Raw genomic sequence first — 14818 nt, 5'->3', positions numbered from 1 at the left:
TCTCTTCACCATCCATCCTGATGCTGCCAATTGGTCCAGCGGTGAGAATCTTTGTCTTCTTGACATTGAGCCTCAATCCATATTGGAGGCTGTAGTCCTTGACCCTGGGCAACAAGTGCTTCAGGTCCTCCTAGATTTTCATAATATTCTTATATTACTGATTTAATTTCATCAGGTTCTCTTGTGTTGTCATCTTTTTCATTTTTTATTCAATTTATTTGTGTCTTCTTTTGTTAAGTTTGCCAATGCTTTGTCTATTTTACTGACTGTCTTTGAAGAAACAACTTCTGGCCTCGTTGATTGTTTCAATTGTTTTTGTGTCTTCCATCTCATCAATTTTAGCTCTTGTCAGGACAGGAGAGAAGATTAGCATATAAAAATCAATTGGATTCCTCACAGCAACAGAAAAAGCACAAGTAAAGTTACAAGAGAAGCCATAACATTTATAATGGCCAATTGGAAGATTAATTACTTAGGGAAATAAACCTAACTAGATAATGAAAGTTCCTTATGACTGGGGGCAACATCATTATAGATGGAGATAAGATTGAAACTGTCAAGATATCATCTTAGACAATCATACCCTTGGTACCAACAGTCAGGAGATGATGATGAGATGTATTGCTTTGGGCAAGTTCACTGTCAGGCACCTCTCCAAAATACTAAAGAACTGTGATGTTAATTTGAAGACTATAGTGTACCTGATTCAGTCTATGGTCTTTTCTACTACTTACTATGCATCTGAGAGCTGGACAGTGAATAAAGATGACAGAAGAATTGATACATTTGAGTTGTAGTGTTGGAGAAGATTAGTTAATATCCTGTTGTCTGCCAGAATAAACCACTATTCTTGACTTGGCCAAACTAGAAAAAACAATTTTAAGTTAGAGAAAAGAAGACTCCAAATAAGCAAAGCTCTTTTGAAAGATAGAAATGAAGTATAAGACATTACCCTCTCTGAACTAAAAACCTACTGCACAGCTGTGGTAAGCAAAACAGTATGGTATTGGTGGTGCAATGCCAGACACATTGGCCAAGTCAAGAATAGAGTCAAGAACCAAAAAAATCAACCTATATGTTTACAATTAATTGATAAACCACTCAAAGTAGATAGAAACCTAGGTGTAAAAGCAAAAACCATAAACATTAGCAGAGAAAAAATGGGTATAAATTTAGGAGGCAGCTATCTTGAACATGTTTTACGATAACCATGTGGCCTGAAGGAAAGATGCCATCTTGAACCTGTCACATGACCAAACCTGTCATGACATGACCTGTCAGCATGTCTCATGATGACCTCATGGCCCAAATTGAGGCTGCCATCTTGATTACCCAGGCATACTTGCTACTTGACTTTGGCAGCAGCCATTTTTAAATACTTCCTCACTTGTTCAGTTGTCTTAATTTCTTATTATAAACATGTCCTTTGATTCTCTTAATCCTGTACTTTTATTAGTAAAAGTCAAACCTCCATTTTCTCCAATGAACTTCCTGCTTTATTTGCAAAGAAAAGCATGGACTTCTCCCCTGCCATTGCCACTCTGCCAGAGGAAGAACCTAAAGAATGCACGCAAGTTTCCTTGGCAACCATATCCAGAAAAAGACACATTATCTTCCTTTTTAAGGAAATTAAAAATTAGTCACTCACCCCAACCCATTCCAACAAACATGTTTCCCTACCATGCAAAAGAGCAGAGATAAAAGGGAACAGAATTCTTTACTCTATGGTGGAGGTCAAACAAAATGAACTTTCTCTACTCTTGTCTGCCATGCACCTTAAACTAACAAGAGTTGGTGCATTTTCTCATCCACCATTTAGGTCTTTTCATCTACCCTAATGGTGGTGAAGGAATCGTCCTTTCTTAGTGGTGCTCAGGTCCCCTTGAGTGATCCTGGAGGCCTTTGTAAGTAATCCCAGTTTGGGATACCAGTTGTTAGTTAAAATAAAATGAACTCATTATTGATAGAATTTCTACGTCACAGATAAAATATGGACAATCCAGAAATACCACAGAAATGAGCTGATCTCAAACTACACCTACAAGATAAGAAAAAGGTGCCAAGAGAATACTGCCCAACCAAGGCTTTCTCATGTGATCTCCTGAACTCACCAACAATCTCTGTATGTAAATCCCCCCACTAACAGCAAGAGTTGCTGACCTCTAATCTGAGAATTAAGTCTGCTTGCACCCAAGTGATAGAAAACCAACTTATTGCTTCACACATAAGCCTTGTATGGTTGATTCAAGTACTACTGTTCTGACTCCAGATTCATTCCCTTTTCCTTCTCTTCTCTGAATCTTTTGCCAATTTTACCATGAGGTGAATGCCCTTGTTCAGCCTTCCTTACCTAGTCAAAGAATTGAACAGGATAGGAGACAGTAAAAAAGATAGGCCATGGAAGAACCTCCTGGTTTTGACCTGGTTATGTCTTGTTCAAAGCACATGGTTAGTTGTTAGAGCACAAAGTTGAGAAGAGAGGTGAGGAAATGAAGGAGAAAGCAAGGATAGATTTATTTTAAAAGATATATACCGTAGAATGAGACAATTTATTTCTGTGGAATTAAAGAGGTGGAGGAGAAAACATTGGGTCATGCGAGTTGTGCCTTATAAGTAGCTGGCTCCTCGTTTTGCTGTGTTTCTGGGCTTGAATCTGGGTCAATGGGATGGTGTCCTGGAGTCGGCAGTTCTGGTCCACTGTTTTTGTCATCACTCATGTGCCTAAAATATTAATTAGGCTCCTTCGGGTGAGGGAATCCTTAACTTTAGGCATGCTAGGGATGAGGCACTATGTCTCATGCTGTGTGTTTCTTGGTTTTGCTGACTCTTACATTTTACCAGACATGAGGTTATCCCTCCTTTATCTCATTTTCTCAACATTCTTCCTGTCCTGCCTATCCTTATTTTTGACCTGAGTTTGCCTGATTCTGACCCTAACAAGACCATGTAATCTTTTTCCCTTCAAAAATGGTTTATTTTACTCAGAATGGTTTTTTTGTTGAGGTTCATCTGTCAGAGGATATATTTTTTAATATGCTTTGATTTGTAAGTAACATATTTAATGTATGATATAATCATCCACAGATAAGCATTTTTATTTCTACCCAGCAAGCATTGGCCAAGTTCTATAGGTGAAATGAGCTGAGAAAAAATAGATAATGTATCTGTCTGGATAGGACCTTAAATAATATATTTAGGGGGCATGGGGAGCTTTCTCATTGACCAGACTTTCTTGGACTTACTTGCTCTCATATTAAATACTTTACACTATCTACCAGTTGATCTCAAAGACACTTTTGTTTCCCTGCTCAGAGTAGTTGCAGAAAGCATCCTTATACTGCCTAGAATAAATGACTGGGACTATTACTGTTTAATAGTTGTGTGCCCTTGAGAAACTTGCTTATCTGGTCTGTTTTCTAAAACCTGGAAATGATGATGGTAATACCAGGTTCATTAGGTTGTGACAATAATTTAATTACCATTTTCAAATGCTTAGAAGAGCAGTACCCAGTGCAAAGTAAATTGTTATAATAAAATAAAATATTAGTTGCTCAGATATATATGAATACATATGTAAATATGCATAAATATGTGTAGAGAGGGAGAGAGTAAATAATCTATTTTTAAAGTCACTTGGCTAGTGCAAGCCCTCAGGAATATGTGATTGGAGGCCTGCAGCTTGACTTCACTCTCTGTGCCCTGTGCACTCTGTAATGGGAGCTCAGGCTTGATACCAGGTGGGCACTGTGCAGTGGTCTTCCTCTGCCCTCTGGTACTTTACACATGAGTGAATAATAACAGAAAATAGTATTAGAACAGAGAGAATCAGCTTTGCACAGGAAACTTGGGGAATGTTGTCTACTGTATTCTTTCTGCAATTGGGACAAACTTGAGCAAACAAAATTAGTTTGGTACTTTAGAAAATATGAAAATTGCTACTGACCCCAAGTCTCCTTTATCCAACATAATAAAAATCAGTGGCGTTCTTGCAGAATTCCGGGACTTGTTGGTAAGTCTTGTTATGGTGATAGTTGCTGATCAAGATGGCACTAGATCATCCTTCAGAACCTGAAGAACTAATTAGTGAAGAAGCTTATGAAAAAGATATAAAATTTGTTATGAAGTGAAAATGGAATCCCTAAATAAATGCAGCAACTTATCTTAGCATATTTGTCTTCAATTAGTAAGGGGTAGAATTAAAACTGCTTTTATCAAAACACAGTGAAAAGCAGAAACTACTTGTTACAATTATGCTATTGGAATAAAGTACCTTTTAATTCTCTAATGAGTACAAATAAACCAAATATATGTCTATTTCAAAATGCCCTATGATTTTAGGTTAGAATCTAGCTATACTAGCTAGAATTTATTAATTTATCTGTGATAAGACTAGTTATAAAAAGTATATAATTCAAGGTAACGTTGTTATCTTTAAACCAAATATAACTTACCTTTTACTGACATCCATACCTGGATTTGGGTCAGCATTCCCAGCGAGCTTTCCACTGAGAATGGCTTGGGAATGGAGATAAGTCTTTATTAGTTGTACAGTGTTACCTAAAAAAACAATATGGCATTAATTTTTCCATGTGCTGCATTTGCTGATACTATTTTATACAACATCCTTGCAGTAAAATAATAATAATAAAATATTTCCCTTCAATAATTAAAAATCATTTTGCTGTTATGGTCTCCCAAGTATGTGGGTTCAGAAACTATCAAACTAAGTCCCATAAGCTGAATTTAGTCTGCTGCTTATTTGTTTGTTTTTCTTTTAATAAAGTTTTATTGAAACACACATCTATTTGTGTATGCATTTTCCTATAGCTGTTTTTGAGCTATACTCACCAAGTTTGGGTAGCTGTGACAGACTGTGTCTCCCAGAGCTTCAAGATATTCTCAGAAAATCTTGTCCAACCCGTTAAAAATAATTTTGTACTGTACTTAAAAGCATTTTTGTACTGTTCTAAAAGCTTTTCCCATCTTTATGTTTGCCTCTAGAGCTTCTCAAGTTGACAGGTGCCAGGCTTTCTGGGAGCTCATCTATGCAAGATCCAGAGAACATTTTTTGCTGTGAATGTAGTGAAATAGTCTTTCCTCTCACATATTTCTTCTGCTTTCTGACTCCAGTGGAATTTTCCCAGTGCCATGATCACCCGGAAGGTGGGGGCTGCCCTGGCAGCCGGTTGCACTGTGGTGGTGAAACCTGCCGAAGATACGCCTTTATCTGCCCTGGCACTGGCTGAGGTGAGTCATCAAGAAGCCATTTTCCTGCCACCTTCTAATGGGTTGGGAATATAGTTAGACAGAAGTTGCTTTTTTTTTTTTATTTTATTATTTTTATTTTTATTTTTTTATTTATTTTTTAAGAATTTTTTTAATTTTTATTTTATTATTTGTGTGTGTGTATGTGTACCGTCAAATCAAATCTGACTGGTACAGGAGGAGATTGTCCCTCCTTTCCCGGCAGAGCATCTGGTGGATTCGAACCGTGCTCCTCTGGGATTGCAGTGCAGCTTCTTGCCACTAGGCCACCAGAGCTCCCCTAGAAGTTGCTTTTTTTTTAATATAAAAAAACTTGTTAAGAAGGTTGTTTGACAGCTGTCGACAGTGTATTTTTGTTGTTGTTGTTTTTAGGTGTCATCAAGTCAACTATAACTCATAGCAACCCTGTGGAAAACCGATATGAACCATCCTCACCATCTCTGACAGGCTCAAGTCCATTGTTACAGTCACTATATCAATACTTCTGTTGAAGATCATCCTGTCTTTGGCTGACCCTCAACTTTCCCAGCATGATGTCTTTTTTCAAGGACTAGATTCTTATAATAATTATATCCAAAGTATGTGAGACATAGTTTCACCATCTTTGTTTCCAGGGAGCACCCTAGCTGCACTTCCTCCAAGATAGATGGCAGCCTACAGGATATCCAGTACTCTTCTCCAATACCACAAGTTCAAAAGCATCAACTCTTAGTCTGTGATCCTTACTCACTGTCCGACTTTCAGATGTCTGTGTAGTAATTGAAAAGACCATGGCTTGGGTTAGATGCACCATAAGTCTTTAAACTGCTATTATTGCTCTTACTTTGGAGAAGTCTTTGACAGTAGATTTTTTCCCCATTGTAACACATTTTGTGATTTCTTGACTGCTGGTACCATGGGTGTTGATTGTAGATTCAAGAAATACTAAATCATTGACAACTTCAGTCTTTTTTCTATCACCATATTGCTCATTGGTCCAGTGGTGAGGATTTTTGTTTTCTTGATGTTAAGATGTAAGCCATATTAAGGCTATATCATCTTTGATCTTCTACAACATGTACTTCAGGTCCTTTTCACTGTCAGCAAGCAAGGCTGTATCATTTTCATAGTTCAGGATGAGTTTTCCTCAAATCCTGGTACCACGTTCTCCTTCATATAGTCCAGTTTCTCTTTAGGCTACCCTAAATGATAAAACTTTAAATACATAGGCAGTCCTAAGAATGGGACTCAATGTGAAAGGGCATAATTGTTGTTGAATAATGTCCAGTCTGTATCAACCATAGCTGACCCTCCAGAGGCAGTAAATTGCCCAGGAGATTGCCCAGTTTTCTACTGTGAAGCAGCAGTACAATTGGTTGGTAGATGATTACTTACCACTAAGGCACGAGAACTCCCTTGATATCAATAGGTGAGGATCAGTTAATACTCATCTAGATTTTGTCATTCTTCTACTTAAAACAATATAAAAGATTTTTCCTTCTTATGTTACTCAAAGTAAAATACAGACTCACTACTTTAAGACTCAATAAGATAGCATGTCCTCACTGTGTCCTGACCTCATCTGTTACTGGTCCCCTGTTCATTTGCTCCACCATTCTGGCCTATTCTGCTTCTCTTCAGGCCTTTCCACATGTTATTCTCTGCATCTGAAAGCTCCACCTTCAGATAATCCTATGACTTGCTCTTTTTTTTCATGCTGCCACTCTATGATACCATCTAAGAGATGTTTTTCGTGTAATTTAGTAATTACAGCTTCATATTCTTGTACCTTTGATCCCCCATTTTACTTCCTTCTTGTTTTCCATAGTAATTGGCATCTAAAATACAGAGTATTTCCTTGTTTTGATAATTATCTGCTTCCACTTGTGTAAGCCCTGTGGACACAGGGACTTTTATCTGTTTTATCCACCGCTATTTTCTAGAATCAGCAGAACAGTAACTAGATATGTTGTTGTTGTTGTTGTTGTTGTTGATAGGGGCCCTAGAGCTCAGTTCAACTTATACCAACCCTATAAACACTGAATCTGAACCCTGTCCTGCCCTTTGCCAGCCTCATCATTTCTAATATACTTGTGCCTGTACAGTCAAAAGTTTCAGTCCATCTTGTTGAGGTTCTTTCTCTCTTTTACTGACCCTTTACTTTTCCAAGCGTGATAATCTGTTTTCTGAAGCCTGACCCTACCTAACAACAAGCCCAAAATATGTGAGATAAAGTTCCACTATCCGTGCCTCTAATGAGCACCCTGGTTGCATTTTTCTCCCAGACATAATTGTTTATTCTTTTGGCAGTCCATAGGATATTCAGTACTCTTCTCCAACACCACAACTCAAAGGCAAACTCAAACTTATTGCCTTCAAATCAGGACCAACTTATAGCTGATCTATTGGGGTTTGTTAAGTCTGTAAATTACATGCGAGAAGATTATCCCTCTTTCTTCCTCAGAGATGCTGATGTATTTGGCCAGCCTTTCGGTTAGCAGCACACTCCATAAGGACTAGGCTGCTATAGGTTCTTGGATACAGGGAGTACTCAATAAGTATTAACGGCTGCAACTGTGGAATTAAGCACAGTGGGAGTTGTGAGGATGATTCTGGGTTTCTGTGGTACAGGTGATCACTATGAGTGACAATAACAGTGAATATTTGTGGATGGGTGGAGGTGGAGAGAAGATAGAGCAAAGAGGGAGAAAGAAGTGAAACAACAAAGGAATTTATAGTTAAAACTATTCACTCATCAGGTTGGGTGTCAATAGCTAACCCATCATGCCAGCCTTTCCTCCTTTCAGAATACCCTTTTATTCTTAATTCCTTGGATTACTATTCTTTCTTTTGTTCTGTGATCAGTAAAAAGTTACCAAAACCGTAGAAATAACCGTCATGGCAGTCATTGTCTTGTGCTTGCTTTTCTCTACTCTCATGGACCCAGTGAGCTCCAGACTCAATGACTAGGCATGTTTGCCCTGCAGAGGTACTCTACTAAGTGTGCAAACTGAGTGGAAGGCTTTTTGAAAGCCTTCCTTATACTTCTCTGTACTTGAGCTTTTTCTTGTGTGATATATGAGCTAATATTTTTATTAGTGTCCTCTGATACATATAAAAATGTTCATTATGGTAAATTTCCTAGGAATTGTGATGGTGGCCTCATCTGTAGGGAGTTTCAAAGTTTACCCAAAAGGTACATGTCTCTGGTGGTTCAAATCTACTAGCAGCTCCAAGGGAGAAAGATGAGCATTCTCTTCTCATGAAATTTATAGCAAAACTCACTGGAGGGTCACCTATGAGTCTGTTCTGATTCTGTAGCAATGAATTTTATAGTGTTTAGGACCAGTAGTGCTCTATGACTGTTGGATTCCAGATGAATACAAAATGTAAGTGAATGTATACATCTGTATTGATTGGAAAAGTTAAGAGACCACGTTTCTTAAAACTTTAATGAACCAACAGAAAAGACTATTTTAAAGAGGGAAAACTGCCACATAGACCTCCAGAAAGTAACAGGTTCTTGCTGATGATCTAGAAACCCCAAGATTTCTCCACATGAAATAGAAATTCTCCATTCCTAAGCAAAGCAGTTAATCCTGTTTTGCCTTGTTCCTTCTTTTTCAAAGTACAGATTTATCGCTTTGTGAGTAAATGCATCACCTAGTCAGGAAACTGACCTCCATCACAGGGCCTCTGTATGCCTTGCCTGAATACTGTTGCTTACCTCAAAAAGGAACCTCAGTACTTAAGAGAGCAGAACAACTGCAGCAAGCCTCTAAAAAGAATAGGTAATAAGTTCTCTTAGACCAATCTCTGGTAAACTCCTGACTGAAAAATGCCACAGGAATCAAGAATTATAATAGGTTGTAGAGTTGAAAGTAGTAACTAATGAAAAGGAAGTTTATTAATTATTTACCAGTCTAGCTCTCACTGCCATTAGTAATGTCAGTGCAAACAAAAGAAAGTTTGTATTTTATTTATATTGCAATAGAATTGTCAACAGAACAATTTTCTTTCTCCCAAGGAACCATTGGGAGTTGCATGATTAACCCAAAGGCCATGCCTCTAGGGAGGTTTGAATCTACTAGTAGCTCCATGGGAGAAAGATGAGAAATCTTCTGTGAGATTCTCTCTTGAAAACAAGCTGGAGGGTAGTTCTGAGTTGGTTCTGACTCTATAGCAATTAGTTTGAGAAAAGATATATGTACATTAACTATGAAAGCAATTGCCATTTCAACGGTTTTAAATGTACAGTTCAGTGACATTAAATTACATTCACTATGTTGTACAATCATCACTAATATGTGTTTACACATTTTCTTTACTACACTTTCTTTTGAGTGTTCTAATCTGCAGCTTCCCCTCCATTCATCTTTTTTTTCTTTCTTTACTGTTTTCTTTTGAGAAAATACAGTATTGATACCTTAGAGGTTCCATAATCTGAATTTGGAATATCATACCCTGCTGATGTAGCTTATTGCATTCCTATAATTTTTTTTTAAGTTTTAGTCATTCATTGTTGCACATTTTTCCCTCCCTTGACATATTTCTGTCTACCACCCAAAACCATCACTTACTGACACAGAGTTAGTTCCAACGTGTTGCTGCTGTTGTTGTTGTTAGGTGCCATAAGGTCGAGTATGACTCAGTGACCCTATGAACAACTGATCTGAACTTGTCCTATCTTATGCCAATATTTCTTCTGTAATCCTTTTTCATTGTCCAGCTTTGAGAAGCATAGCAAATGATTGAAAAGACCATGGCCTGAATCAGGTGCCCCTTAGACCAACTCATAACAAGCCTCTATCAGGTTTCTAAGGGTATAAAGTTTTACAGTAGGAGACTGCTCATCATACTGTTAGGAACCCCTGACAGATTCAAACTGCCATTCTTTAAGTTATTGTTCCACACATCATATATATAACACCATCAGAGCACATTTCCTTAAAATTGGCAGCTGGATCTACAGGGTCATCAGGCTTGCATTTAATCCTTTTCTGTTTGGTGTTACTGTTGTCATTGTGAGTTCACTATGACTCATTATGATGCTATGAACAACAGCTCAGACCCAGCTATTTCATAGAAGACAGATGTGGTGGTGTGCTTCTCTAAAGATTTACCACCTTGGAAACTTTATGAGGCAATTCTATTCTGACCTATATGGTTTTTATGAGTTTGAATGAGTATAAAAACAATGGGTTTTATTTTTTATTTTATTTTCTCTTCTTTCATTTTACTTAGGCAGTTGTTACCTTCCATCTCTTTCTGCTTTATTGGAGAGCCCCTTGTACTCACAATTCTTAGACTGGCCTTAGGGCTTTCTGTGAAAAGAGTCTCTCAGTTCCACTATTCCTAAAGCCATCATACACCCTGATATATTGATGCCCTCAACTCCCTTGTTCACAGCTGCTAGTGTCATACAGGCCTTGTAGATGTCACTAATTTGTTCCTACCCACTTGTGATTTATGATCTTTTGTCAAGTTTTATTGTATGTAAATGTTGCTTCTGATCTTTAGAGTTTGCTACTTGTTCTCTGTTTATATGAGAGGGTTCGGGAAACTAAAAAACTTGTGTTTGCACCCTCTTCTCAGAATCCCCAATCAAGTTCATGCACTAAGTTCATAATTAATGGGTTTTAGACCTCAGGATAATTCAGAATATGGTTTCTCTGTAAACAGAATTTTCGAAGGAAGAGCCTTTGCTTTGAAGTCAGGCAGCCACAAAATCATATACTAAGTCTGTTGCTCCCTAGTAATTAGCTTTGATGTGCTTCTACACCTCTAAGCATCTCTTTTCTCATCACCACAATTGAAACACCCTATGAAAGGACTTACCTCAGTTCCTTGAATGTAGTAAGTGCTCAATGAATGTTTTGTGGTTGTTTTTTGTGTTGGATTTTTTTTCCCCAGTTTCTTAATCTTTTACCCAACATACTGGTGTTGAGTCAGTTCTAATTCATAATGGCTTTACAGGATGCAGTAGGGCTGCCCCATAGAACCCTAGTCCAAGATTCTAATATTTTGGAAGGAAACTTACATATCGTTCTCTTGCAAGACAGCTGGTGGCTTTGCACTGCTGATACTTTGGTTAGCAGCCTGGCACATTAACCACTGTACCATCTGGGTTCTCTCTGATTGTTATTGTATACCATAGAGGCAGAACCAACCCATAGCTGATCCTCCTGCGGGATTTTTAGAGGCAGTAATCTCAAGGGAGGAGACTGCATATCTTTCTCTTGCTGAGTAGCTAAGTGGATTCAAACTGTGTACCTTTGAGTTGGCAGCACAATTCCTTACCACTAATCCACCAGAGTTCCACTTTATTTTTATAGATGAACAGAATAACTTTTCTCTTGAAATTTCTGATTCTATTTGAGAAAGAAACCCACAATTTTCCTCTGTTCTTATTGTTGGTATTGTATTGATTTGAAGTTATATTTCTTTAAGATTGTCCTGATTCCACTGTACTTTTTAAAATTTTTTTTATAAAATATCTATAACATTTTCCATTTTAAAATGTAAGATTAGGTGGCATTAATTGTTTTTACCACAGCCCACAACTATTCCTTCTATCTAGTTCCAAATAATTTTCATCCTAAACATAAAGTCAATACTGCTTATATTCCTTACTTCTCTAACCCCCAATAACCACTAAAACTTTAACATCTATATATTTACTTAATCTAGATATTTTCCTAGAAATATGACCCTACAATATTTCTCCTTTTAAGACTGATTCATATCAGTCAATATGTTTTCTAGGTTCATCCATTCAATCACAACATGTATCAATACTTCCTTTCTCTTTATGGATGTGTCATGTCTGGGGTGATCAGCCAAAGCAAGATGTTTGGGTTCAGTGTCCAGTTTGGAAAAAAGCATGAAGAGCTGAGGGAATATTAGACATTACTTTATTCTGATTCACCCCGCCACCAGAGAGGACACAAGCTCGGCAGGAACTTTCCCGCAAAGTTTTTATTTTCGTTTATTTAGCATACTGTTGTATTTGCATGATGATCATTAACCTTATCACACTATGCATATGCATAGTTACACTTAACTTTATATAATAATGATTCAGCAAAGCAATACTGAATACTGAGCTGCACTGCAATCCCAAAGGCACATGGTTAGAGGCCACCTGCAGCTCTGTGGGTGAGAGATGGGCAGTCTCCTCCTGTGCAATTAACTGTTTTTGAAAACCAGATGGAGAGTCAGCTATGGGTCAGTTTCAACTCTGTGTTACTCAACAACAACACTGATTTTGATCAAACATGGCAATGATTTAGCTAAAATCTCCTTGTGTATGTATGCTTGTTGTGTTTATATACACTACCTTGCACTCCACCCCTATTCAATAGCAGATTTTGTGGAGACTTGGAGACTTGGGCCCATAGAGTACATATCAGGCCCACAGCAACAATATAATGAACAACACTCAGAAACTAGAACAGCAGCCATTATGGCTAAGCTAATCACTGCCCACCACCAACTAAGCTTGAGATTAGGCCACCATTCCTATAAAAGTTCATGAAAAAGAGCTTGAATATTTTCTACTTCTCCATTAACTTCATACAAAGCTTGGGTTACATTATCTTGCTCATCAGAAATGAACATGCAATGCACACCCATGTTTATCGTGACTTTGTTCACAATAGCAAGGAGTTGGAAACAACCCAACTGCCCGTCAACAAACAAATGGATAGAGAAGCTGTGGTATATTCCCACAATGGAATACTATGCTGCATTGAAAAACAAGGAACTCATGCAATATTATTCAAAATGAGTGACCCTGGAGGACATTATGCTGAGTGAAATGTCTCGGTCACAAAAGGACAAATACTGCATAGTGCCACTGTTGTAGAATGGGACTGACATCAGGTTTGGGGTAAGACTGAGAAAAACTGGATAAATTATGTATCCTGCATTGAAACAGATGAAGGAGAGAACAATTTAAAGGCGATATATAATAGGGTATTATGGTTATCACAAGAGTCCAGAATTAAGGTTGCATAGTGGACTGTATTCAGGGTGGTGGGATGTGGGGGGATTGTATACCAATGAAAGAATTTTTCTTTTACTTTTCAAAGAAAGGAGTGAACCAGGGTGGGGGAGGGCTTGGCAGGGAGATAAGTGCAACAATGAATGAAATGAAATCCAAAATCTCTATAAATGTTTATTAAAATGAATAAAACTTAAAAAAAATAAAAATAAAAACTTCACTTTTGCTGCCAGGGTGAAAAAAAAATAAACATGCAGCAGACAGTGTGAATTATAGCACAGCAGTTAACAGGCCTAAGGTTAAAGCTTTGCTTGATTCAGGGCTCTTGCAGTAGTTTCATCAAAGGCAGTTATTTCTAATTCTACTTTGAAGGCAGCAGCACCTAGAACAAATATAGCCTTGGAATAAAACCACCCTGCTGTCAGCTCTTCTTGATTCCATCAATGATATGAAGTATCCTGGTTTTGTGGTAGTTGGAACAAGGTCGACAATACTCTTCCTGGAATAAATGGTCAATCTCTATTACAGCTCCCAGACCATCAAGTGGGTAGGAAATAAATCAGTAGGGGAGTTTTCTGTATATTGCCTCCTGGTCAGCTCCTGGGGCAGGCCTTAAATACCTTAGTAATGTCAATACGTAATTATTTTGGGAGCCAACTGGCAGTTTCCTAACACATTGGAACAGGAACATTTAATTTTACATATCCTCCAGAAAGTCACCATCTCCCATTCCAGTGGAAAGATCTAAGTAGGGGCTTTGATTATCCTTGTCTCTACTAGTATAATGTCAGAAAACCAAAAAATTGGCTTTTCTAGCCATTATGTTAGCTTCTTCTGGGGGTGAGGTAAAGTGGGACACGTTTTCCAGCTACCTTAACTGCAGACACATGGTCTTGCAATCATCAACAGCTGTACGAGAGAGAGAGAGAGAGAGAGCTTTCTACACTGTGATATACCCTGGTGAAGATGGTGGCAGAGAGGTTGTGAAGAGACTCAGGCATTTGTGCTAGCCACAGTTAAAAGGTTTTGCTTGTTGAATGATTTAAGGGAGATCTGACTTATAATGGCTCTAAGGTAAACCTTGGTGAAGGATTGAAGAAACCAGAGGCTTCTTGAATTTGTGTTGCTGAAGTGAAACCAAGATTTTCACTAATTGAGGAATTATGTTTTGCTGTTTATCTGGCTTAGGACTTCTGGGCTAAACCTAGACTTGCGTTGGGTGTTATTCTTTCCCTTACCTACTGTCCAATTTATTTCCCTAATAAACCCCACAACTATGAATAAAGTCTTTAAGTCAACAACAAATATCAGGCCCAGATAATTGGTAGTAAGAGGTGCATGGGCATGGGGGACAGAATATCTGACCAAGGAGCTTTTTATTTGCTGCTAAGTATATTATTCCACACTCTTGGCACCAGCAGCCAAAAAATTAAAAGACGTATTGTGATGGGAAAGTCTGTGGTTAGAGACCTCGCTAAAGTACTGAAGAGCAATGATGTCAGTCTGGAGACTAAGGTGCACCGGATACATGCCATGGTCTTTGCAATCACTTGCTATGCATCAGAGAGC

The 14818-nt window shown here is 38.0% G+C and overlaps 1 protein-coding gene across 1 annotated transcript in view; it reads left to right on the top strand.

Moving 5' to 3' along the window:
- ALDH5A1 (aldehyde dehydrogenase 5 family, member A1) overlaps positions 1-14818 on the top strand; it is an 81844-nt gene that overhangs the window by 41305 nt on the left and 25721 nt on the right. Inside the window, exon 4 of the mRNA XM_006888686.1 lies at positions 5131-5247. Coding sequence (XP_006888748.1) covers positions 5131-5247 — 117 coding nt within the window. The remainder of the gene's footprint in view (positions 1-5130; positions 5248-14818) is intronic.

Source organism: Elephantulus edwardii, unplaced genomic scaffold (genome assembly GCF_000299155.1).
Source record: "Elephantulus edwardii isolate Elephantulus edwardi_28Jun2011 unplaced genomic scaffold, EleEdw1.0 scaffold00070, whole genome shotgun sequence".
Classification (NCBI taxonomy): domain Eukaryota; kingdom Metazoa; phylum Chordata; class Mammalia; order Macroscelidea; family Macroscelididae; genus Elephantulus; species Elephantulus edwardii.
This window is presented reverse-complemented; position numbering and strand designations above follow the sequence as displayed.